The sequence below is a fragment of the Schistocerca nitens genome, chromosome 3 (assembly GCF_023898315.1).
Source record: "Schistocerca nitens isolate TAMUIC-IGC-003100 chromosome 3, iqSchNite1.1, whole genome shotgun sequence".
Lineage (NCBI taxonomy): Eukaryota > Metazoa > Arthropoda > Insecta > Orthoptera > Acrididae > Schistocerca > Schistocerca nitens.
In genome coordinates, this window is record NC_064616.1 from 707,800,915 (window position 1) to 707,828,210 (window position 27,296).

The 27,296-nt window shown below is 39.2% G+C and overlaps 1 protein-coding gene across 1 annotated transcript in view; it reads left to right on the plus strand.

Annotated features, from left to right (window-relative positions):
• LOC126248680 (ubiquitin carboxyl-terminal hydrolase MINDY-3 homolog) overlaps positions 1–27,296 on the plus strand; it is an 89,691-nt gene that overhangs the window by 25,766 nt on the left and 36,629 nt on the right. Inside the window, exons 5-6 of the mRNA XM_049949947.1 lie at positions 13,506–13,659; positions 17,839–17,976. Coding sequence (XP_049805904.1) covers positions 13,506–13,659; positions 17,839–17,976 — 292 coding nt within the window. The remainder of the gene's footprint in view (positions 1–13,505; positions 13,660–17,838; positions 17,977–27,296) is intronic.

Consider the following 27,296-nt stretch of genomic DNA (forward strand, 5'->3'; position numbering starts at 1 on the left):
CTTGTGGGCTGTGGAACAGTATCTTCAGTTCTTTTTGCACAGATGATTGTTCCAGAGGTAAATTGATTATTCTGGTAATCACTGAGTAGGAGGAGGCATGCTTTTATGTTTTAGGATGACAAGAGTAGACATTTATTATATTATCCGTTGTGGTAGGTTTTCTGTATGCGTCAGATGTATTGCTGTTGGTGTCTTTGCTATTTGTCAGGTGAAGGTAGTTTATTGAATTATCTATTTCCATTTCCATAGCAAATTTTATATTGGGATGGAGGTTACTAAGTGCCTGGTGGACAGTAGTGATGTCTGTATTGTCTCCATCAGCCAGGATTAAAGTGTCATCTACATATCTATAATAGACAGAAGAAAAATTTTTCTTCTAATGTGTTGACAAAAATATCTGCAATTGTGCCTGTTACACTGTTGCTCATGGCTACTCCATCTGCTTGGGTGTAGATTTTTCCTTTGAATTCAAAATAATTTTGAAATAAAATAGTCTTAAGGAGATCCACGATTTCATAAGTTATAGGTCTGTATTGTCAAAAGAAACAAATTTCCCATTGGGTGAAATTTCTCTCTTTTATTACTTTTGCTAAAGTACATGAATTTCTTGTGGCATATTTCTTGTTGTATGTGTACAGCTCTGTTAGTAGTTGGTTCAAATATTTTTTTTTTATTTATTTATTTTTTTATTTTTTTTTTACATACCAAGTACGTAGGACTATTGATGCAATCCACAATTGGGCAGATAGGAATTGATATTTTATGTATCTTTATTTCAGCACGTAATATTGATGTGTGTGGGTTCATAATAATAGATTTCTTATCATATTTTGTTAATAATCCATTGTAATTTTTGATTTTTTTATTGTGCTACATATTTGTTTGTTGGGGGTATGTGGTACTTCTGTGACATTGTTTTTCCAAAATGTCATAACATGATTTATTTAGTCATTTCGGTTGATTATAGTGGAACAATTTCCTGTTTTGATTTTACTGCAAGTGCATCATTGCCTTGTGATTTGTGCATTTGAGGGCAATGTATTCGGTCTTTGATTTTTTATGTATTTTCACTTTATGAAGTTCATTTTCCACAGCTTTTGCTACATTAACTGTTTGTTCATTTTGCTTTCTTTGTCATGTCAATTGCTACTTTTGTAGTGGCTGTCAGGTGTTTTATGGAACTGTTATGTAATTTAAGTTCTAAATTATATTTCAAGCCTTTTGTAAGTAAATTAGATTAATCATCTGTGGAATTAGTATTCTTGAGACTTTTATTCTTGTATGAAATTGGTATGGAGATTGATAGTCCTCCCTTGGTTTCTTTATGTAGTGTTGGGTTTGCATTAGCTTATTAAACTTAGTATTTTGTATCTATCTATCTATCTATTACCTATCTATCTGTGTATCTATAAATTTAGAATTGTTGCCAAACATCAATTGAGTTATACTGTTACTTAAACATAGGTATGCTACATACAGTTCTGGCTTGAAAATTTGTTTATAGTGTAATTTTTCCTGTATATTGTGCTCTGTAGTTCTTGGTTTGTGCCACTAGGTTGAATTTTGCAGTTATTTTAAGATGACCATGTGATGGAATAACTTAATATTGTAAGCATTATTTATTGTATCTAATTGCTTTAATTCGGCCGGCCGGTGTGGCCGAGCGGTTCTAGGCGCTTCAGTGTGGAACCGCGCGACCGCTACGGTCGCAGGTTCGAATCCTGCCTCGGGCATGGATGTGTGTGATGTCCTTAGGTTAGTTAGGTTTAAGTAGTTCTAAGTTCTAGGGGACTTATGACCTCAGATGTTGAGTCCCATAGTGCTCAGAGCCATTTGAACCATTTGCTTTAATTCTAAATGAACACACAATTTCAAACATAAATACTATCTTTAGAACTTTATTAACCTAATGAATCCAAAAAGATATAGTGATATGGAAAACAAAACACACACATATCATAGACAAAATTTAAAGGGAAAGAACAACAAAATGAAACATCGTCTCTGATAAGCTGTATGTAAATATATAGCATCATAGTAAAGAATTCCCAAAATACTGAACTGCCAAAAATGTATTTTTACGTTACATAACTAAAAAAATTTTATACTTGCCAAGACTTGACAGAAAAATTTACTAGGGGTACAATGTGGTTGTCACTTGATACTAAACCGAGTGAGGTGGTGCAGTGGTTAGCACACTGGACTTCCATTCGGGAAGATGGCAGTTCAAACCTGCCTAAAGCCATCCTGATTTAGGTTTCCTGCGCTCTCCCTAAATCGCTTCAGGCAAATGCCAGGATCGTACCTTTAGAAGGGCGCAGCCGACTTCCTTCCCTAATCTGATGGGACCGATGACCTTGCTGTTTGTTCTCTTCCCCCAAATCGTCCATCCATCCATCTTCCTACTAGATGCAAGTACCAATGCAAAAAGCAAACATAAAACAGCCATGATTTACATATAGATGTGCTTACCAATTTTATTTTCGCAGGGTCACTTGATAATGGCAATAAGCCAAAACAGGCTTATCATATAAAATGTTAAAGTTTATTACCTTATGGCAGCTAGTTTTGGAGTGTCTATTTTCAAAATGTCTTATAATGATGTATACCATGCTGTGGGCCCAACGGAATGTAAAAAAGTTCTGAAAATGTTCATTTGAGTGATAGGTCCATTATTGTATGATCTTGGAACTTAAACTTAGTTGTAGGAAAGGTATTAAGACACTGTTGTGAATCACTGGTGAATAGTAATGGTGTCTCAAAATATGTAGGTGCGTCGAATTATTGAAAACTACTGTCATTCCAAGAGGTGTGCTTGGGTTGTGGGATCAATTTCCTGTTTATCATGTTGTTTTTAATGTTGCTAAAAGCTGTATTTCAGCTTGTTGCTTGCCACTGTGGGAAGATTGTTTTTCACCTCTTATATGCTGTGCTGAAGGTATAATCCCTATCCCCTCTCCTCTTGCAGTGTGTCAATACCAAAATTAATGTGGAAGAAAAGTTCCCTTGCCAATATAAACAGAAGTTTTTATATTATATTAAATCTATATCTATGCTACTATATAAAAACAAGTATTGTTTAATGTTACCAAATTGTGAAACATTCTTGACCAATTTACATCAAATTTTTTCTATTGTTCTTTCCATTGTTTATTGCCTTCTGGCAATGTGACCAAAATATTTCAATTGATTTCCATTGACAAGTGTCAAGTTTTGTTCTGATGCTGAGCTGCCTCAGGATCAGTTCATTAATTCAGTGTGCTGTCCATAGTATTCGAAGTAATCTTCTGCACCACCAAATATCCAGAGCATCAATCCTGCGACGATGTGCTGCCTTCATTGACAAAGTTCCTGATGCATAGGTTGTGATGGGGAAGATTTAGTGTGTGGAAGACGGTGAGCATTGTCTTGGCAGTGATGGAGGTGTATTTGTAGAAGTGAGCAAGTTTTCTTGTAGAATGTCTTGTAATCGAAAAGCATCTATGGATCTCATGCTCTCAAGTGTCAGTGACAGCACACCCTAAGTACTCTAAGCCACTGCTGACCTTAGAGCCAGCAATATTTGTAATGTCAGGTCCATTGTCATTAAGGTGATCTACAATCATCACTTTGGTCTTTGTATTGTTGAGTTCAAGACCAAATTCTCCACTTCATTCGACTAACCTGTATGATGGTTTCCAGTTGTTGCTTGTTTTTGCAATTATTAGTGTGTCATCTACGTACCTGAGATTAATTTTTCTGCCACCTACAGCAATGCTGTCATACCAGTATTTACAAACATCCCCGATAATGTGCTCACTATATGCATCGAACAATAGTGGAGAGAGAATGGAACTTCGCCCCACACTGGTATTTGTAGAAAAAGTCAGAAGGCTTTATGTATTCTTACTGTTGTTGTGTTCAGCTGGGTCAGGTACACCAGGCATCTTGGCGTACCCATCTCCGTGGAGATAGTCCATAGTATTGACTATTTCACCTTACTTAGAATCTGCTCATTGGCTCCCTTGCCTGGAGTAAACCCAGTGTGCTCATCTGATATTTGCGAAGGTGAGGTCTTCAGCCTCTCTCATTCAATATGGAATGATAAATAAGGGCTATCTTTAGACAGTTTGCACAGTCAATTGGAGAACATTTCTTGAATAGTGGTATGAAAATGGAGTGGAAAACATTATTAACAAAAGTCTTTGACTGATTTACTTTGAATTTCCACATGGTAGGCTAATAAACACATAGGCAGGCATAGGCTATATATTTTTAAATGACAATGTATTAGTTTTTTGTTAGAAAATGCTGTTGTGTGCTGTTCTGCGAAAATGTGCAGTTCAGTTATCTTCTTCAGTCAGTTTTAATGATGATAGCAGGGCATGTTGACCATTAGACATATTATTTCTCTTGTGAATATTCTTTCTCTGTATATATAATTTCAAACAAAAATTTCGTACACAGCATTGTGCCGTTTTTTTCCTTCCGCACAGTGTGTTTTACAGAAAACGGTTAGTTTAATAGCTTATCACGTTATAGTTAGAATACTACGAATACTACTGGTTAGTGTGCGTTGTCCAAAATTTTGTAATTCTACGCATTTGCAGATTAAAACTATGAAAAATGCTGTAATTGAATCTACAATCCTTGCAGATCCAGCAGCTGGAGAGGTCTCTCTCATGCCCTGTATAACAATGATCCCAAGAGATTTACCCACTCGTTTTAAGTGACTTCAGTTCCCAATAAAGGTTTTGTTTGAAGTAACAATAAACAAGGTTCAAGGTCAGAGAGAGGGGAGATAAGGTGGTGAAATGGACAGAGAGATTTGGTGAGGAGGGGTATATATATATATATATATATATATATATATATATATATATATATATATATATATATATATCAAAACAAGTAAGAATAGAATTACAGCACACACTTATTATCTGAAATTTTCTTTGTGTCTTTGGTTGCTGGTATATTTTTAGTTTCTAGAAGATTTGGTTTCTATTTTGAACACAATTTTAGATGACTGACCTAGTTGTGTTATTCAGGAGCTTTGAATAGGAATGATGTGTTTGCTTGCTACCTGGGCTCTTACTGGACCATGAAGTATTTTTCGTGCGACATCCCTGTTTGCAGCCGACCTCAACTTCTATTTAGACACACCATTTTATGTAGATTTGTTTTCCTACCCCATAACAGTATTATGTGAAATGCAGATCTGTTTAGTGTTTCAAACTTGGATGAATGAGATGACCACCAAGCTCTTAGTAAATTCACTGCTGGACCTTAAGCTTAACTTAAACATTCACACCTGTTTATAAGGTTTAACTGACATCTTTGACGATATACCATGATACTGGCCTTGTCATATATAGAGTCATGATTCTATTTTAGGCAGCTTTTTGTGACAGAGGGTTTGATTAGTTACGTGTCAAGTGTGTTGATGATGATCTTTTCACCAGCCCTTCACTGTTCTGTCAGTGACATCCATAAAGAATCTAGTATGCCTGTGGTTTTCTGTAGCCTAAATCCTCTATTACATAACAAATCATATCGGTTGACTTTTTTTAAGTGATGGGCAGTCAGATTAAAATTACTTTATAGTTGACTCTCCACACATTGGAGCTAGTTTCTTCCAAACAAAGCACTCAGTGTCATACCCGAATCATTCGCTGTTGCTGAACTGCCTCAACAATTGGTCATTTCACTTCGAATTCCTTGTCGGGCATTCTTTCTTCATGTGTTTGGATCCTGTATCGTGGGTCAGGCACTTTTATTTCATGTTTCATTACAGACAATAACCACACCAAGAACGACACACACGCAGCAGTGCTAATGAAATCTGCACATATCACGCACAGCACTAACCAGACATTACTGGATACCTTCCCACAAGATGCAGTTGAGTGTCATGTGTACAGTTACAATAATCACAGAGACTAACTTACATTAGATAAGCCTTGTATGACATTGTGTGAAGCCGAATTTTTGAAGGCTGCCATTAAACATTGCTACTGGGCCAACACAATCATAGATGTAATTGCTTTGTTTACCATAGGGCCATAGCACAATGGTCAGCACATTAATTGCATATGTATGATGTCGCAGGTTCAAATGGTAACGTGTCGGCTCATGTAACCTGTGTGAGGATAGTTCCAGGTAACCAGTGATAGTGAGAAATAAGCTTACTTTTAGCACTCAAACTGAATTTTTTTTCTGTTGTGAGTTGATTTGGAAATGTTGCATATACAGTGAAACCCCACTTTGACACTTTTCAAGGGACTTAAATAGTGTAAACCACAGAAAAATGTAAAATTTGGGGAAATAACATTTTAAGCTGTAAAAGTTACGTATAGGACACCCCCCTTGCACTTTATGTATGATATGCACATAACAGGTATCAAGACGTTTGACTCAATTTCATGTCATAAGAGATGTTTTTCAAAGCCTGCAGCTGTCATTCATTCATTAAATAATGAAATACTGCACTAGTTACGTATTTTTTCATGTTTAGCAAGATGCGTTTTGAGAATTTTTTCCTCATTGTCAAGTGCAAATATGTAAAAAAAAGTATTTTGTATGGTGTTTGAATATGTGTTATTCTGTCTCTCTTGCACTGTAGTCGTCCTTTTGAGGTTATCAGGTACTGTGCCTCATCAGTTATGTAGAAAACCATACACACACGCAAACTACCACTCACATTGTTTTTGTGTAACATCACAAAAAATACATAGGTAAATACTGCACTTGACAGCAAGAATAAATTCTCGAAACACGTTTTGCTCAGCATGGATACAATATGTAACCGGTACTGTTTTTACACTAAAAACATTCGAGCAACACAAAGTGAATGACGTTGTCAACTAGCGCTCCGCGTGGCCATACGCCGAAACACGCTAAATATGGTTCGGCAAAGGAGTCACGATGGTCACAACAATCACGAAACTGCATTTGTGCAGTAGAGACAGTTTGGAAATGGTTGTGATTGGTAATAATATCTTCATTCGAACGAACCTAGTTACTCCCATCAGCCACCACGCCAAGTAGAGCTTGGCGGCAGCAGCAGGAGATACGGCACAAATTGTTCAAACTTTTACTCCTTTACCGGTTCAAATCCACTAGAGTGCCCTGGTGTCAAGAAACTTAACCACTTAATATTTGTAAACACTACTGGGCGGCCAACATCATGCTAGCATCATATTTTCTCTACAAACATTTTTTTGTAATGTGTAAATTGTGGGAAAATTATAAATATGTTGACGTAAAATCAGGTGCAAATTAATATTGGGGGCATAGGAAATTTCATGGGACTGATAAAAAATGTCGTAAATGGTGGCAAAACGTTAATTCCGGGAACGTAAAAGTGGGGTTATACTGTATTGTGTATTGTGAGGTTGTCATTAGCTTAGGACACAAGTTTAAATTCGAGCCTACAAAATGCATCGTCTGATGCAATTCATTCATGGGTCACTTAAACTCAGCAGTCAATAGAGCATTTCGCACTCCCTACATACTTTGCAGCAGTCACTTCCAACATTGTTCCACGTTACACATTAACAGCATTAGTTAAGTGACCCACAGAGTTCGTGTCGCACCTATAACTGAGCAGTAGCTGGCAGCTAATGTGGCAACAATGTAGCGGCAAGAGACAGATGTCAACTATCAAGTGCTTTTAAATGGACTAGAGCTATTGAGTGAGAGTTAACATGAGTGTTAAGGGAAACTAATTAGATGATTTGTCAGCCCAAAAAAAAAGTAGAGAAAACCCTGTTACTAATTTTGTTTGTGAAGAAACATTACTGCGTAAGTAGTAAAACACAAATTTTACAGGGGAGAGAAAAAACTGTGTAGAATACCCAATATGTTTCATAAGGGCACTAAATTTGCATTGTTGCACTTAAATGATTTATTCCGGATCATAACAAAAAGTGAAACAAAGAAAGTGCTGTTTAGAAAACTGAATTACAGCAAGCAGATACATGGAATTGTCGGTATTTATGGAAGAGGAATGTTGTTTACGCGGTATTGGTTTGTTTTTTACATTAACATCGTTTTGGAAAGATTTTATTGAAAGACTTCATGGAAAAGCTATAAATATACACACGGTTCACATTGATCTGATAATGTCTGTAGATTTCTTCAAGAAAAAAACTGCTGATCAAAGAAAGACACTTTACTGTCATTCTTGAAACAGTAACCTCCAAGATGGTGATTATTCATAAGGAATGTTATCATAATACAAATGACAATCCTTGAAACAATTATTTAAGTTGTTGTAAATGAACCTATTTGGCTTTCCTGATTTTCAAGTTTTCTTTGTTTAGTTTTGAGAAGCAAACTTTTCCAGAAATTTTTCTCGGATGTCTTGGTATTTCTTGCTACACTTTGTTGAAAGTGCACTTGGAGTGAATAAGGCTGTTTGGACGTAACTGTATCGCCCTCATGTCTGTAATTGTTGATTCATTCTTTGCAGCTCTTCCAGACCTAACTGAGTCATACTTCCACAAACTTCTCTCTGCATAGTTAGTGAAAAAGTAGCAATATAGGTAATGGGTTTTGTAAGGTCGTGGCTTTCTTCTCACCTCCTTAGATGTCAAGGCATATTCGCTAGGAAGTGTAATTTCACATCCTTTGAACTTGCAGTCAATGGAACTGTGAACTGAGTCACACTCCACGCGAGTATTGACTGTTCTCCAAAAACTTTTGCGTAATCAGTACTCGTGAATCAATTGCTTGTCTTTAAGTGTGTTTGTTAATATCACATTTCTGTTACAGCAAGTGCAGCTGTCAGAATACAAAGTGACTGGGACAGGATTTTCCTCAATCATTTTGGATAGTGTGCCCACGATACATGAGGCAGAACTTGACGCAACAATTTCGCCTTGCATTTCATCGAACCAGTAACACACTGCATCATGATTTTCTAAATTATACATTGTAGAGTTATGGACATCCAATATTATTTTATAATAAACTGCACTTGTATGTAAAAGTGATGCTACTCTCATAGCCTGTAAGTCGATGACGTAGACTGTGCAGAGCTTGTGCTGGGCATGTTTCTTATCTAGATCTTTCTTTAGCCTTGCCTGCTCTTTCTGTTTTATATCCCGTTCCCACATTTCTTCGCTAAAGTTTCCGAGCCTGTAACAACAACACAGGTTGCACTGGTCTTCCTTTGGAAAAATAATCTGAGGTCAACCTCTTCGAAAATAAAGCTAAACGTGGCCTGATTGAATGGTGAAGCCTGTTCCTTATGCATTTTTTTTTATGTAGAGTCCATACAGCTATTGTTTACTGTGTACAATATGCTCAGGATATAGCTTAGAGAAGGACTTCCTGCAGTAATGTGGTGGCAGTTTAGGAAGACAGTCCAGAAATTCTTTAACGAAGTTTTTCTCATCTTTCTTCTTTGTTTGTTTTATTCGGGAATGTGACAATTATCAGTCAGGTCTCATCCCAAGTGTGGAATTATCCAGCCAATACCTCACTGTCCATTCTTTAATGCCAATAGTATTGAGAAACATTTTTTTGCATACTTGATGTTTTCCTGTATCGTTTCTCAGATGATAAACCAGCGTGCCTTTTCTACTGGATTCACCTATGATTTTCTCTGGACGTTTGGTTGGAATTAGGTCCACAAGACTGATTATGTAAATCTTCCTCTGGTCCTGTGACATTGTTTCCCAAAAATTGTTAAAAGTTGCCTGTCCGTCACCAGTAAAAATTTGATGGCACTTCCTTTGAACAAATTTCTGACACATCTTTGAAGTACACATTGGACCTAATTTTCATGCCTCTCTTGTACTATTAAGAGTAATTTTGCCATTTTGACTTCTTTTATATCCAATATATGCTTGCCTGCACATTGTTGGTGTTTCTCTTCTAATCTTCAGGGCAAGCTTTAGATTTTCTTTTCCTGTCACAGCTTAAGGTGCCACAAAATTCTTGGCCTCCACTTTCAATGTCCTTGCTTCCATCAACTTCCGATAAGTTATCTGAATTGTCTGGGAAGAAATGAGCAACATAGTGCAGCAATAAACGTGAAGAGGTGCGGCCATCTCCAGTGGCAACTGTCACTGCTGTATCGTTTTTGAGCATTCTTGGATGCAGTCTGTGAAGTTCGTAAACAAACATTTGAAAAATTGACTGAAGAAGACCGAAGTTGAATTTCACATCCATGTGTTTACGATAACAATTACAATAGCATTAATAACACTAATAATGACAAAAATTAGCTGTGGTATTAGATGGGACAGGAAAAGTAACAGAGAACCCCCATATGTGAAATTAATTCTTCTTCTGTGCATGTAACTTCACTGTTACTACTACTATGACCTGTTGTCCATTCTGGATTTACATGAGAACCTATAATCAAGTGGGTATTCAAAACATCTTTAGCACAAAGGACTGAAGCACTCAATAAGTGAAGTGTGACGTTAAAATAAAGCAGCTGTGGTACTACTAAATTTTAGTGTGTTAGCGGACTGCTGTTAATGCGTGGCAAATAACAAAACAATTTTCATACCACTGTCAATCACTCTCAAGGAGGATTCTTCGCTTTCATACGCTATGTTCAGCTGAGAAACAATTTCTTCCTCAGTAAAGAGATCATCTTGTAAAATGCTGTCCAAAAGGTAAAACCAAGGAACCACTTTTGAACACTGGATTTTTATGCCGTGTTGTTTACTACTTCCAAAACAATCTAGTTATAGGGTATTTCATTCTTTCACCCTTTTGGATTATTTAAATTTATTTTTTCACTGTGTCGTATATGCGGTACTCGGCATTCTGGCAGTAAGAGTTGGTGCGCTGAGTGTCAAGGATATGCACTGACTGAAAAGCACAAAATCGATAATCAGTCAGTTACGTGGTATTGTTTCTTCACTGATCATTTGCTTGTCATGTACATACTATCTGGTCACTGTTGTGGAGCAGTATTGTAGATCAGTGGTGTACACAGCAAATGGAAGTAAAGGATTTTAAGTTGCAGCTTTTGAAGCCAACCATTTGGCATTGGTGTATCTTCTTTGTCACTAAAACAATATTAAATCTTCCTCGTCCATCTATGAATAGGATTTGGTGCAATGATACAAGGCTTCCTGAAGTGGTAAGAAAATCCACCAATGTATGGTGCTACTGATGTACACGTTTCATTATGTCACTGGTTGTAATTTCAAATTAAAGGGTATTTTCCGCTTTATGAGCCAAGCTGCTAACTGACTTACTGAGGAAAGTTTAACCACTTGGGATGGTTGGCTCATTCAGTTAAATACTTTTTAAATTATTTATAATTGGGCTTCATTCTGTCATTTCATAAACAGCTTTTAGGAGATTTTTAGACATTAAAAAGTGTTATCATTATGAGTGATCATAGAGAGAATGTGAGATTTGGGTGAAAGACATTTAAATTGTAACTATGTTTCGTGTTTGTAGAATAATTGAAGTGCATCCAAAGTAATTGTGTGCTATTCATCATACACACCACATCATTTGGCCTATTTACAGTGATGATAAAGAGATTTTTACCAGTTCTTTTGCTGAAAACAAACATTATACTTGATGGCTTTAAAGCTGTAAAAGTAGACTGGTTTGAGGTACTGTTGAAATCGATCTAAGCATGCAGCTGAATCCATATTGTGAATTGGGGTGTTATTTTGTACTGTATATCTTACAGTACATAAGTTGTGGCCCAAGAGGTCCATATAACGTTTGGCCCAAAATTGTAGACAATGAAATGACCATTTTATTGAGTTCATAAATGTTGTTATAGCTGCATCTCACTATATACTGCAGGCATGTTCACTGAGTATGTGTGCCTTCTTCACTAGACAGCAGGTATTCCTGTTATCTTCGTGTTCATTAAATATCTTGATTGAATACACACATTGGTACAGGATGCACAAAAACACTGGCCAGGAAATTATTTGTAAGACTTACACAAATACTGACCTTTGTTAATGAACAGGAGAATTGCGCATTTCAGAAAGTTCTAGAAACAATGATTTCAGTGGACCTACTTTTCTTGCACATGGCTGCACAAGAGCATGTCTCACATTCACTATTCCAAATACTTCACTATGTCATTAAGTTTGAGTGAGTGAGAGGAACAGACATATTTATTGAATAGTGGAGTATTATGTGAAGCTACAATTTGTAGAAAAGAGCGCAGAACTCTTTTTGCACAGTAGTTTGACTGGAAGTGCTGTGGTAAAACCTCCAGCAACAATTTGATAAATTGAACACAACAGTGTTGAATTGGGGTTGACTGGTCATTTCCACTATTTTCTGTGACATTCATTGACAAGGGTCAATCCTGTCCATCTTATTTTAAAATTTTCCAGGCCTATTTTATTTTGGCCACCATATAGAAAACCGATTCATGGATCGGTTGGCCCATCACTATTATTATATTATGGAGTGCTTCATGGAATAATTTTTAGTGAAGCTAATTATTTTACTGAGTGTGTTAGTTTAATACTTTATTTACACAATTAAATGTTTCAAAAGTGATGATGCATGTGTTGGCTTGTGTTTAATGATTTTATCTCCATCGGCAGTGATATAGACCAGTACAGTCTGAATGGTATTATATCGTATAGTGCACAGCTATCTTTGTTTTCTGTGACTTGTACCAAAACACATTTGGATGGAAAAAGTTAATGAGAAGCAGCACCAATTTTATATCTTGTAAATGTCTTCTGTTACAGCAGAGTGAGTGAGTCACCCTTTGTCCCCACTGACAGTTTAACATTAATGTACATCAATATTTTTGTCAGATTTTTACCCCTCCTCTTTCCTCTTACTTGACTTTTGTTCTTGTCATACTATTCTTTTATTTTAGAATCTTTTTTACATTTTAATTTTTTTCCTCCTCCTCCTCCTCCTCCTCTTCCTCCTCCTCCTTCTTCTTCTTCTAAGGAGCAACTGATAACTTTCCTGTTACTCAACAAACGTGAACAGCACCCCCGTTTTTGTTAAATATTTTCTAGTGCATTAAATATATCTGATACCTTTATATTTTGATTTTTCTTTTCCATTAAAAAAAATAGGAATCGAAATTTCAAAGTTACTGTTTGCCCATGAATTTTCTTTCTAATTAATCTAAGTTATGGTAAATGGTAAAACTGAATTAGTTTCCCATACTTAGGCCTAATGTGGTCTTCAACATTCTGAAAAAACATGTCAAGTAGAAGTACTTACATTGCCTTGGATATAAACAACAGTAAATTAGCTGGTACAAGTAGCAGGAAATGTAAATATTATTCTTAATTTGTTGTTCTGTTATTACGTTATTACAGTTGCTCCTTTCCCTTTTAGCTGTAGTGATGCAGATAAATTCCCTGTGTATTTGGTAATTAAAAGGTAGTTTTAATACTGTGTCACATATCTGGGTATTGCATGTTAGCGAAACTACTCACACAATTATGTAATTGACTGTGTAAATTGTTACTCGTAAGTTTAATGTGGGTTATTTGAAATTTGTGTGTAGCTTGTATTTTTAATGGGATACTGTGTTTTTGCAGGGAGTAGAACAAATAATGGCAGAAGTTAATGATCCTGCAGAGCCTTTTATAGACGATACTTATGGCTATGGTAGCCAAAGCCTGATTAACTTAATGCTCACCGGAAGAGCAGTGGGTAACGTTTGGGATCATGAACAAGATGTTGGAGGCCTCAGTTAGTAATTTTTTCACTTACTCCTTGAAAAAGATCCATAGGCTTAACAGGTAGTTGTGGAAGCAGATATGTGCCTGTAAATCATGCATTTCATTGAGTGCATGTCAAATTTTCTGTGTGGTGTGATAAATATTTGTCAGATGCTTGGCAAACTTGTATGTTGCTTCATTTTCCTCTGTAATTTTATGTTTCCTGTGATGGTTTTGGAAGCTTTGTAACTGGGAGAGTCACTGACTGTAAGATTGCTTGTATATGTTTCAAATGGTTCATTGTTAATTTTTGTTATTGGTCAGTCTGGTATTATTGTTTATTATTGCTGTTTTGTTGTTACTGTTACCAAAATATTAATTTTTGACTGAATTTGCATGAGAACAAGTCGGAAAATACCTTTACTGTGTCAGATACTGAGTAAAATATAGTGCTTCAAATTTTTGAATTTTGTGTTTTTAGTTAAAAATAAGTGATTTGTATGTTTAAGTGTAAGTTTAAGTAACTGAACTTATGACAAAAATTATTAATTTTAGCCTTAGTCCCAACTGATAAATCTGGTGACCTAATTGCTGGGTACTGTAACATACAGGTCTTATTGCAGCCTTTTTTGAATGAGGTTGCAGCCATTTGATATCTCACTTTTTGAGCAGAATTGTAGAAACAATTAATGAGATTGGAACATATGTAAACATACATTCACTGGTAATCTTTGCCAAAACATTGTCAGTAAATTAACTAGTGAGATTTATGGTGCTGTGTGCAACAGAATGTGATGAATTTCCCTTGGAAAAAAATTCAACTTTTGAGGCTTCGGCACTTAATATTTATAAGAACCATTCAACAGCAAAGATTGTATAAAATATTTCTTTATTTAAGACAGCCAGTTTCAACAGACTTTGCTGTCATCTTCGGGCCTTAAAAATCTTTTTGTTGTAAAACTTGTTCATTTTATGCTGAACCTCACGCACAAGATGTCAAGTGGATAAAAATCAGCTTGTTACAAAAGATTTGTCGTTGCTAAAATATTTAAGAAATAAAGCATCTAGTGCAAAAGGCAAATGTCCATATACATATTGCTCACAAATGCTTGTTAAATCGCAGAACCATGTTACACAATAGCACATCTGTTAATATACACTGGACATACTATAAACCGTTATGTCCATCATGCATAAACAGATATGGTATTAGTTTGTAATATGTCCAACATATGTAAACAGATGTGCTGTTGTATAACATGGTTTTCTGATGTAACAAGCTTCTGTGAGCAATATGTATATGGACATAGCCTTTTGCACAAGGTGCTTTATGTTTTTAAATATTTTAGCTGTGATAAATCTTTTATAATGTCCATTTGACATCTCTTGCATGTGGTTCAGCCTAAAATGAACAGGTTTTACAGCAAAAAGTTTTTAAGACCTGAAGATAACAGCAAAGTCTGGAAGATAACAGCAAAGTCTGTTGAAACCAGTTGCCCTACATAAAGAAACATTTTATGCAATCTTGGCTGTTGAATGGTTTTTAACAATGAAAACAGATCGCCCTTCAGTGCTCTCAACATGAGAAAATTCAATCTCTTAATATTTCAGCTGTTTGGCTGACCAGCAGGCCCGTGTGCGATTTTATGTACACTGCCTGACAAAAGAAGTGAAGCACCTAGATTAAGAAGAGGAAGCAAAATAAAATGCATAGGTTGAGAGGGAATGTGATGTTATTTCAGTGATTAAAAATTAGAGTAAAATTTGCAAAGAACTTGGCAGTATGGATCCATTACCAGTATGATGTTATGTCCATGCTGACCTTGCTATACCCACCGATTCTGTTGAGAATGGTGTCGTCAAACCATTGTATCCTCTCCTGAGGCAAGCTTGCCCACTACTGCTATAACTGGTCTTTAATAGCTTAAAAGCTGGCACTGGGATGGAATTGATGTCCAATCTGGCCCCACTCATTCTATGAGGCACAAGATCTGGGGATCTTGCTGGCCAAGTGAGTACATTATTTCCACACATAAAGTGCATAGAGATGTGTGCCATGTGTGAGCAAGCATTGTCCTGTTGTGACATTTTTCAACATTTCACTGTTATACGAGAGGTGACCCATGATGATAGGTGTGTCTGTGACGCACCATTGTGCTGTCAGAGTTCCATCACACTCTCCCAAGTCCTGAAGTCATACCTAATGGCTCCCCACAACATGACATAAGGACTAACGCTGATGTTCCTCTTTCAAAACATTAAAAGAATGGGACATCTCCCCAAGTTGCAACCATACTCACTGATGATTATTTGGGGTAGTGCAGAGCAGTGACTCATGCTGAACACAACACAATGCAATGCCATTCATCAACAGTTCATGCTTGTCGGTCATGGCATCACTCCAAACTCAGCTGATTGTGTTTTGCTGTTAACTGCAGCCTGCACATGGGACTGTAATACCCAAGTCCAGCTGCTCGGTTTCTGACCAGTGATGTGGGATGACACAGAATGTTGCAGGGAGTCCATTACTTGTTCTAGAATGATAGGTACAGGTGGGATGGAGTTATGATGTGCTTGCTCTACAGTAAAGCAATTTTCCCTTTTGGTAGTCAAAAGTGGTTTATTGGAGTCTTGGTAGTCAGAAGTGGTTTATTGGAGTCTTGGTAGTCAGAAGTGGTTTATTGGAGTCTTGGTAGTCAGAAGTGGTTTATTGGAGTCTTGGTAGTCAGAAGTGGTTTATTGGAGTCTTGGTAGTCAGAAGTGGTTTATTGGAGTCTTGGTAGTCAGAAGTGGTTTATTGGAGTCTTGGTAGTCAGAAGTGGTTTATTGGAGTCTTGGTAGTCAGAAGTGGTTTATTGGAGTCTTGGTAGTCAGAAGTGGTTTATTGGAGTCTTGGTAGTCAGAAGTGGTTTATTGGAGTCTTGGTAGTCAGAAGTGGTTTATTGGAGTCTTGGTAGTCAGAAGTGGTTTATTGGAGTCTTGGTAGTCAGAAGTGGTTTATTGGAGTCTTGGTAGTCAGAAGTGGTTTATTGGAGTCTTGGTAGTCAGAAGTGGTTTATTGGAGTCTTGGTAGTCAGAAGTGGTTTATTGGAGTCTTGGTAGTCAGAAGTGGTTTATTGGAGTCTTGGTAGTCAGAAGTGGTTTATTGGAGTCTTGGTAGTCAGAAGTGGTTTATTGGAGTCTTGGTAGTCAGAAGTGGTTTATTGGAGTCTTGGTAGTCAGAAGTGGTTTATTGGAGTCTTGGTAGTCAAAAGTGGTTTATTGGAGTCTTGATGATTAGTAGGCATGCCCTCACATTCCATTCCCTTCCAGTCCAGCATCGTGTCACTGTCACACTTGAATGCTCCACAAATCTGGATATTGTGTGATTTGACCAGCCTGCCAAATGGACACCAACAGTGAGGCCCCTTTCAAACTCTGTCTGGTACTAAAAACACTGTCTCACACGAGTGAACAGTATCTGTGTTCTTCACAGGTATCACTGAACATTTGATGCTGTTTGCACCGATACCATACCATATCATACCAGGCCTAGTGACAACACTAAACATGAGCAAAATTAATGCACTCTGGTAGCTGTTCTTCCCCGTCACAGAGAGTTCCAGTTCTAATCATTTACATACCCGCCAATGATGTCTATGTGTATGGAAGTGCATTGACATCTTACCGCACCATCTGGCTGCTTCACTTCATTTGTCGACCAATCTACATGTTAAGTGTGTGTCATAGATGAGTTTTGTGGTTATGTTGGCAAGGTACAGTAGTTGAGGAAGTCTGCCTAACTAATGACTCTGACAATTGTCTTCAGGTTTTCACCTAAGAATTGAGCATTGACTTTGAATCAACTCGTTGGAAATTGTGGGAACAACAGAATGTTAAATTGTGATAGTACAAAAGTTTTTCGTGTTTCAGTTTCTGCTTTGTGTGCTGACACTTTAGCACATCAAAGTTGGATGTAGTTAACTGATAACATAAAATTCCTCCTGGTATGTAAGATACACAGATCAGTTAGTACTAGTGTTTTATACATTTCAACATTAATTTCGGATAATACTTTTGAATATGTAACTTCTTAATGCAAAGTCCAGGATGGAATATTGTTGCAAACTTTTTAATGTATTTGATATCAGATTATATTTGTGCCTTTTGACTGTAACATCCTTGTACATATTTTGCAGTGTTTTAATTGACCCATCCTCATGTTTTACAGAATTACTTGGAATTGACCGCCAAAGTGAGATAGGTTTTCTAGCTTATTTAGAGCATATGAGGTACCTTGAAGTGGGTTCTTTTTTGAAAAATCCAAAGAATCCTGTATGGGTTTTGGAAAGCGAAACCCACCTTACTGGTGAGTGAAATAATTAACTTTTTAAATTACTCTCTAGAGAATAAATCTTGCAGAATTACATGAAAAAAATATAAGGCATAACAATTTGTGTCCATTATGTTATTGAGAGTTGGCCTTTTATTTGGTGATTGATGTTAAATTCAGTTAGTATTTCGCTGTTAACACATTGAAACTGTGTAATTTGTGAAAAGGAACAGTTTGTCAGTGAAATGCCTATGAAAACTGGGAAAAAATGCTATATTGGCAACATTACGTATGTCTGGAGCACAATCAGTTTACTTACACTAACGTGTGTTAGTGGACTTAGTCAGGAAAGCATCCTTTGATAACATCACCCACGACAATTTTGCATTGAACGTGTACTTATTAAATTTAGATAGATTCATAGTAGTAGTAGATGTGTAGATGAAATCAGTAAAAAAAAGAAAAGTGATACACTATTTGTTGTTTCACCAAAACTTAAGTGGTAGGCATATGGATATGGACCAAAATTTTTAATATGGTTGGAGTAGGGCTGGGGGTTAGTTCATTGGGGTATATGAACTTGCTGCACCTATCACCTTTTAGTTCCAGGGAATTAATTCTCCTACTGAGGAGCTGCTTGTTGCAGAAAAGCTAATGTAATAATTATCAAATACCTGTTCTGGAAATTGCAGTCTCACTGAAAACTTCTTTGTGCGCACTGTTCTAAAAATCAGAAAAGATCAGTTGGAGGGGGGGGGGGTCTTTACTAGGAGAGATCAATCTTTGGTGTTTAATCTGTGTTTAGCATTAGTGTAGACACTCCAAGAAACAGTCCAAAATTTGTTCTCTGAGAGAAATCGTAACTTCCACATTCGGTGTATACAGCGTGATGTGAAATAGGGCTTTGCACTTGCTATACATTCAGAGCCTGGTTCTCCACAACATACACTATACTGCTGAATAGTGCAAAATGCCTTTCAGTACATCTGGCATTAGTAGTTCCATAACCAAAACTGAAACTGGTTACCCAGTTGAGCGTGACATGTAACTGTTCAGTTAGCGCTCTTAGTAACTACACTGTCTTGTAGCTCAATGCATGTGTAAAATACCTCTCCAAAATACACTAAATCACATGTAACAATAAAGTTGGAGTACTCCTTAGCATGTTCTATTCAGTTTTTAAGAAGAGATCATCTACCTGTGAAGCTGACTGAAATGTATAAACTTCACTTTAAACCTGGGGCTCAATGATTTTTATAGTGATCTCTCTGTAATAATGAATGCTCAGGAAAATGCATAAATAATACATTTTGTCTAAACGGGTTTAGCTTTGCAATGTTTAGTTCAGCATAACCTGCTTATATTCCTAATTTACAATTTTTTATATAAGTTAAGCTATTTTGTGTAGTTCAAAATGTGCAGTAATCTTAATAACCTCTATAATTTTCAGTTCAGCAAAATAATGCTAGAGATTTCTATTAAAATGGAAGCTAGGTGGGAACAGTGAGGACTGTAGCTGTTAAACTGAACGTGTTTAAAAAAATTAACTTTAAACAATAATGCATCGTGTGTGTGTGTGTGTGTGTGTGTGTGTGTGTGTGTGTGTGTGTGTGTGTGTGTCAACTTTATATTCATTAGTTTCTGGACATTGCCTATAAAGCTATTCAAGAGATACGGTGTTATGCAACATGTATTATTATCTCAAAATGTTCCACTATTTTCTAGCTTGACTGGTAGCTCACATATGTGCTGTTTGACACATGAGAACTGCACAGTTGCCTCACCTCGCCATAAATAAAAATAATGGACAGTCAGTCAAAAATAATGTCAGTGGAATATTAAGAACAGTATTCTTTTTTCTTGTAAATCAGATTCATTTGATAACTACCAGAAAAGTTAGACCTTTCCTGTAATGGAGCTACTTAAGATATACTGTTGCTCTTGGGTGGTTGTGTTAATAATGGCAATTGGTTGAGTGAATCGCAAAATGCAGATTGAAAAGCTCACTGAGCTTCCTAAATCAAAATATCAGAGTAATCAAATGAAGGTAAAGTGAATGGCTAACTGATCTTGACTCTAAAATTATTTGCATCTCAGTGCACCAGTTATGGAGTGGTGAAGTACTAAAGAGAGATGTCTTGAGAAATTTTTATGCTGTAAATTCTTTGTATATGGGAGTGTGGACATTTATGTCATGTGTAAGGTTTCATTCAGAAGTACTGACCTACAAAATATTGCACAAAGCAAATATTTGAAGATTGTCCAGGGCTGTAGTAGTTTTGAGGGGAGAATTTGTTTATTATTTCATGCTTCTAAGAGCCCCCATTTCATTCTGACATTCATCATTCCAAATTGTATTATGTCCACCAATGAACAAAATTAAGTTTCATATGTTTTTGTATTGTTTCCAAAGTGATCTTTCATGCTGTGAAGTTAGATTGTAACAAGTCATATTCACTAACAATGTGAATTTCTAAAATGTAAAGTAGAAAAACAGTCAGTTGCAGAAAGCATATTTTTTTTCTGCGATGTAAATGCTAATGTAAATTCTCTAGACTACACTTAGACATCTTTGTGGCTATATGACTCTTCTGTGGTAATGCACCAATGATGACTATATCATACTCAAAATCTAGATCTGCTATAAATGGATTTCTGTGATGGACAGCTGTCCTTATGATTTGAATATTCGATGGTTGCTGTACACCATCCAGTGGATTCCAACATAGTGAAAATATCTGCTGAGTACTAGCTGTTAGTTTTGAATTGTATTCAGTCCTCTATAGTGTGTATACAAATCGTATTGTGTCCAACATTAATATTACATGATGATGATACTTTGCTCAGCTTGTTATACCGGCAAGTAGTGCACTTTTGTCAGCATTGCTGTGTTCAATAACACCAGTTATATTTTACATCTGAATTGTATGTGAGGGAACAGTTTTTTTTGTTTAGGGAGGAAGAAATTGCTGTAGGTGATAATTAAAAAAGAAGTCGAAAGGGGGAGGGGGGGAGGAATGTGTCCCTCAGCTTAAATCACCATACAGTAGAGTGAGTGAAGCAAAATAGACTGCTGTGAATAATTTGTTATGCAAACATTTTGGGGAGATTGAGATTTCTATTCCAATGTTGTTGATTGAATTGCTATGGTAACTGGCATGAGGAAGTTAGTATGCCAGCTTGTGGTTTCTTGGAAGGAGGACTGAACTAAATTGGAAGAGAAACCAGTAGGATGGCCCTTCTGAAAGTTCTATGAATCAAAAAATTTAACCAGAACATTTGGATTTTGGATTAACCGTTTTGTTTGATAATATCAGAGGCATTTATATAATAAGGTATATAATTAAAGAATTATAGCAGGAAGATACTGTGAACTGCGTATCAATAGGTTTATGTGAAAATTTTTGTGTAATATCATGGTATTTATTGATAAGAGTTTAGTGTGATGTACATCCTGTTTGTCAGTTGGCAGCAAGTAAGATGTTATCGACCTTCAAACATTCCCCAAGGGGCTCGCAGTTCCTTCCCCTATCCCCGGTCCTTCCCCGTTGCCACCTCCTTCCCCTCTCTTGGTTTTGCGATTTATGTTGACCTGGCTATTCCTCTGGTTTCCAGTATTGGTGGCAATTTTGTTCCTTTTGCCTGTTTTTTCACCCTTTCAGTCCCCACTTGAGGTTTGACCTCCTGTTTTCAGTCGGAGCCATATGGGGAAGAACTCACTCCCTAGCATCTACAGTGTGGATTCCTCTCCCCCCTCCCTTCCTCTCACCCTTCCCCACTGTAGCCCTCTTCCACTCTGCTAGGTCACCAGCACATGTAGCCAGTCCGTGTGGTCGAGCTGTTATGTAGCCATATGGCTGAGCCCCCTGACAACGCTGGGATCACATTATTGATACCTGAGCTGTTCCCTCCCAGTTCATGCTAAGGAGTGGTTGCTTGTCTTCTTGGAGCATTGGAACTCCTGGCAACAGTCGCCATGCCAGACCGCCCTTACTGTGGCTGGGTGGCGCCCATGGGGAAAGCCCCTGTTCAGAGTGGGTGATATCAGGGCAGATGTTTGGCGCATGGAGCATATCAAGCTGCAAAAATCTGGCCATTCTCACACGGCCATCTCTTCGAATGGTGAAGGATCCTTAAATACTGCCTCACATGACCTGACAGCCTTCCCTTCCCTGGCTACCCAATGGGAGGAGTGCCAGGCTCACCGTCTTGGGCTGAAACCCTTTCCCCGTTACCTTGTCTGTACTAGGACGGATGGGCACACTTTCATCACCACAAAGCCATTGTTTTTCATGGAAAATATCGAGGACATGTTTGGTGATGTGGAGTCTATTAGTAAGATGCGCTCGGCTCCCTGTTGATCAAAGCTTCTTCTGCCACCCAATCTGCAGCTCTTCATGCCTGTGATTGTCTTCACAATGTCCCAGTGTCTATCACTCCTCACCAATCTCTGAACATGGTCCAGGGCGTCATTTTTCATAGGGACCTCATCTTGCAAACTGATGAGGAACTCCGGTCTAATCTGGAGCGCCGTGGCGTTCATTTTGTTAGAAGTGTGCAGTAGGGTTGCAAAGACAACTGCACCAATACTGGTGCCTTCATTCTGGCTTTCGAGGGGATACCCTCCCAGAGAAGGTCAAGGTTATGTGCTACAGATATGATGTGAAGCCATACATCCCTCCACTTATTCGGTGCTTGTGTTTTGGGCATATGTATGGCGGACCCTTTGTGTGGTGACTGTGGCCACCCAGTCTGTGAGGGAAGCACTTGTGTTCGGCCGCCTGTGTATGTCAAATGTGCTGACCGGCACTCCGCTTGCTCGCCAGATTGCCTGGCTTACAAGAGAGAAAAGAAGATACAAGAATACCAAGTCCATAGATCACCTGTCTTACGCTGAGGCTCGCCAAAAGTATGAGAGACTCCACCCAGTGTCACTATCTTCAACTTTTGCCTCTGTTACTTCCATTCCTCCTCCTCCTCCTCCTCCTCCTCCTCCTCCCCCCCCCCCCTCCCTTGTCATTACCCCAGCCCTGCCCCCACCCTCCCCTGCAGTTCCCACGACCTACCGTCAGGGAGTCGCTCCCCCTCCCTGGCCGAAGAAGTGCCTCCCTTCTTCAGCATCTGCCAGTGATCAGGCTCCCTCCCAGGAACCCATTCCCTGGTGACTCTCAGGCCAGAAGACTCTTACCACCACCTGGCCACGAGGCACACCATCTGTGTGCCCCAAGGTTGTCCACTCTATTTATGTCCCTGATCTTGCAGACGCCTGTACTCCCCCTGTGTCCTGCCCTTTTCCACCTCAGAGGAGAGGAAGAAGAAACATAAATCCCATGACAAGGCCCCCAAGAGGTGCCAACTCCCCTCTCGCAACCAGAGTCTGACATCTTACTTATGGATGTCACCCCACCCTTGTCGGTGACAACTACTGACAAAGTGACCTGACCTCCGTTCCTTCATTCCTACCTTGGACTCACGCCACACGATCACCCAGTGTAACTGCAACAGATATTATCGTCACCTACCGGAAATGCAACGTCTTGTCTCCTCTTATTCTGCGTTCTGTCTTGTTCTCCAAGAAACGCATTTCTGTGATGACCACTCTCCAACTTTCAGTGGTTATCGGGCATTATGTTGGAACCGTTCTGTCCATGAGATAGCATGGGGTCTGCACTGTGGTTCGCTCCGACGTTCTTAGTGACTAGATCCCCCTACGTACCACCTTGGAAGTGATAGCGGTTTAAATGCACATGACTCCGGCAATCACCTTTCGCAATGTCTACCTCCCTCCAGGTTGGCCACTTGCTTATATTGCACTATCTACCTTAATCCAGCAACTCCCACCCCTGTTTCTCCTCCTTGGGGATTTCAATGCCCACCATTCACTGTGGGGGGGAGTGTCACTTAAACGTGTCTGGGTATCCTAATCAACCATCTTATCATGGACTTCGATTTGTATCTCCTTAACGATGGTTCCCCTACCCACATCACCTTCTCTGCTATCGATCTCAAGGTCTCCTCCCCTGCCCTCGTGGCTTCTCTGCATTGGTCATCCCATAATGACCTTTGTGACAGTGACCACTTTCCATTGACACTATTGCCCCCTGCTGCTGCCAGGCAGACAGGCCCCCACGTTGGGCATTGTGCAGGGTCAATTGGCCTTTATACATGTCTACTGTCCACTTTGACCCCTCTCTCTCTCGAATTCCATTGATGTAGTTGTGCAAGGGATCTCTGCCACTATTTTTCATGCTGCTGGCACTGCTGTCCCCCTACCCACAGGGCCCTCTCATAATCAGCCGGTACCGTGGTGGACCAAGGATGTTGCAGTTGCTGTGCAGGACTGCCGACGGGCTCTACAGCGATTTAAGTGACACCCCTCCCAGACCAACCTCCTCACTTTTAAGCGTCTCCGAGCTAAGTCTCATTACCTTATTAAGTGGAGTAAAAAGGAATGCTGGGAGCACTATGTTTCCTCCCTGGGGACGTATGCCTCTTAATAGCAGGTTTGGTCAAACCTCCATAGCATTCTGGTCCGCCAACAACAGTCAACTGTCCAGGGTCTGAACCTCCAAGGAGCTCTGTGCACTGATCCACTGGTCCTTTCAGAACACCTTGCGACACACTTTGTGATGGCATCGTCGGCTGCTTCCTACCCTCCCACCTTTCTCCAGCAGAAATGCAGAGTTGAACAGAACCCCCTCCATTTCATCCTGCACCACGTTGAGCCCTATAATGCACCTTTCAGTGAATGGGAATTGGTACAGCCTCTTAGCCCTTCAAGAGACACAGCCACAGGGCCAGATTCCATTCACAATCAGATGATTCAACACTTGGACATTCCCCAGAGGCAACAGCTCCTCAGGATCTTCAATCACATCTGGCTCACAGATGCTTTTCAGTCACGATGCTGAGACAGTATATTTATCCCCGTCCTTAAGCCTGGAAAAAACCCAACGTCTCTAGACAGCTACCTCCCCATTAGCTTAGAATGTGCTTTGTAAACTGCTTAAAAGGATGGTCAACTCCAGATTAATCTCGGGGCCTTTTGTCACCGTATCAGTGTGACTTCTGGGCAGGGCGATCTCCAACTGACCATTTACTCTGATTGGATTCAGCCATCCGACAGGCTTTTTCTCAATGCCGGCACCTTGTCACAGTTTTCTTTGACCTACATAAGGCGTATGACATGGCTTCGCACAATGAAATTTTAGTTACCCTCCATGACTGGGCTTGCATGGTCCCCTTCAGATTTTTACCCGTGAGTTTTTATCTTACCGGCTCTTCTGGGTTCGAGTTGGCACTTATAAGCACCTCTCTGATTCAGAAGAATGGTATCCCACAGGGTTCTGTGCTAAGTGTCACACTCTTCCTCATTGCCATAAATGGGCTCTGCTCTGTTGGGCCTCTGGTTACCCCAGCATTGTATGTTGACAGATTTTTGCATCTGGTGCAGCTCCCACTTGGTGGTGTCTGCTAAGCGCCAGCTCCAAGGCGTCACCCGACGGGCCTCTGCATGGGCTACCACTTATGGCTTCCAGTTTTTCCCCTCCAAAATGCGGGTTATGCATTTTTTGTCATTGACCCACACTACACACTGATCCAGAACTTTATTTAGGCAACCAGCTCCTCGATGTTGTAGCACAGTCCTGTTTCTTGGGCTTTATTTTTGATAACAAGCTGACATGGCTCCCCCACATTTGCCACCTAAAGACTATACATGTGTGCGGAAGCTTGATGCTCTCCACCTCCTGGTCCACACATCTTGGGGTGTAGACTGTTCCACTCTTCTCTATCTTTACCGCACTCTGGTCTTGTCCAGACTTGATTATGGTAGTCAGGTTTATGGCTCAGCAACTTCTTCCACTTTCAAACTCCTTGATCCTGTCCATCATTGTTGGATGTGTCTGGCTATTGGTGCCTTTTGCACTAGTCCTGTTGATAGTCTCCTCACAGAAGCAGGGATTCCCCCTCTACACATCTGACAGAGCCAACTCCTTGTTTCTTATGCAGTTGCCATTCGCCAATTCCCTGACCACCCTGTGTACCCTGTGCTCTTCACCAATGAGGGATGTCTCCCTCCTAACACCCACCCACAGGTGGGATTGTCGGTTGGCATGCATCTCACTACCCTCTGCTGGGATCTCCATCTGCACTCACTGGACTGTGCACCATGTCTCTTTCTCCTACCTTCCAAACTTTATAAAAGCTCTCCTGCGAACCTTGCAGTACTAGTATTACTGAAAGAAAGGATATTGCGGAGACATGGCTTAGCCACAGCCTGGGGGAGTGAAAATCTCATTCTGGAATCATCCCCCAGGCTGTGGCTAAGCCATGCCTCCGCAATATCCTTTCTTTCAGGAGTACTAGTTCTGCAAGGTTCGCAGGGGAGCTTCTGTAAAGTTTGGAAGGTGGGGGATGAGGTACTGGCAGAAGTAAAGCTGTGAGGACGGGGCGTGAGTCGTGCTTGGGTAGCTCAGTTGGTAGAGCACTTGCCCATGAAAGGCAAAGGTCCCGAGTTTGAGTCTCTGTCCGGCACACAGTTTTAATCTGCCAGGAAGTTTCAAAAGGTATTTGTTGTGTAGTGTGATAGAAAATGGAATAACCATATAATTGGACTAACCATTCCATTCACAACTGTTGTTTTTCTAGATTCAACTGTTTATTAAATAATTTAGTTGTAAAGATAATGACTCACCAAGTAGTAGATGTTGACTCATTGACAAGCTCACGAAAGTGAATCAAGTTAGCTAGCTTTCAGACGAATCCTTTATCCAGCTTTAACCCGCCCCCCCTCCCCCTCCTCCTCCACACACACACACACACACACACACACACACACACACACACACCCTGAACCCCCTATCTGCCTCGGATTTGAGGGACAACTTTCTTTACCATTGTCACAGAACAAATGGCATGGGGTGATAAACGAAGGAATTATTCTCCTTCACAACTACTTTCAAAGCTGCACTGTGAATTGAAAAAAAGGAAAAAGTTAGACTTGCTTTGCTGGGAGATTTTTCAACATCCTCTGGTCTGAACGTGACACAAAGTGTCTTTAATCGGCCTGCTGACATGGGTGTGAATATGGGAAAGAGTTCACAAATAACATAAAGGACTGGAATTTGGAAGAAATTAGGGTACAATGAAGAAAGCATGTGGCTGGAATGGGAAATGTAAAAGTACTAGAGATTTTCAAAAATTTCTGCAACCAGTTGTCTTTGAAATGATAGAAATTTTTATTTTGTGGTAAAATGAGAAAATTCTGCCATTTTGCAGGTGACTGGGTGCAGTTATTTCTGAAAACCTCGTTTTATCACTGTTGCAGTGTTTCATATCCATAATGGATAAAAATT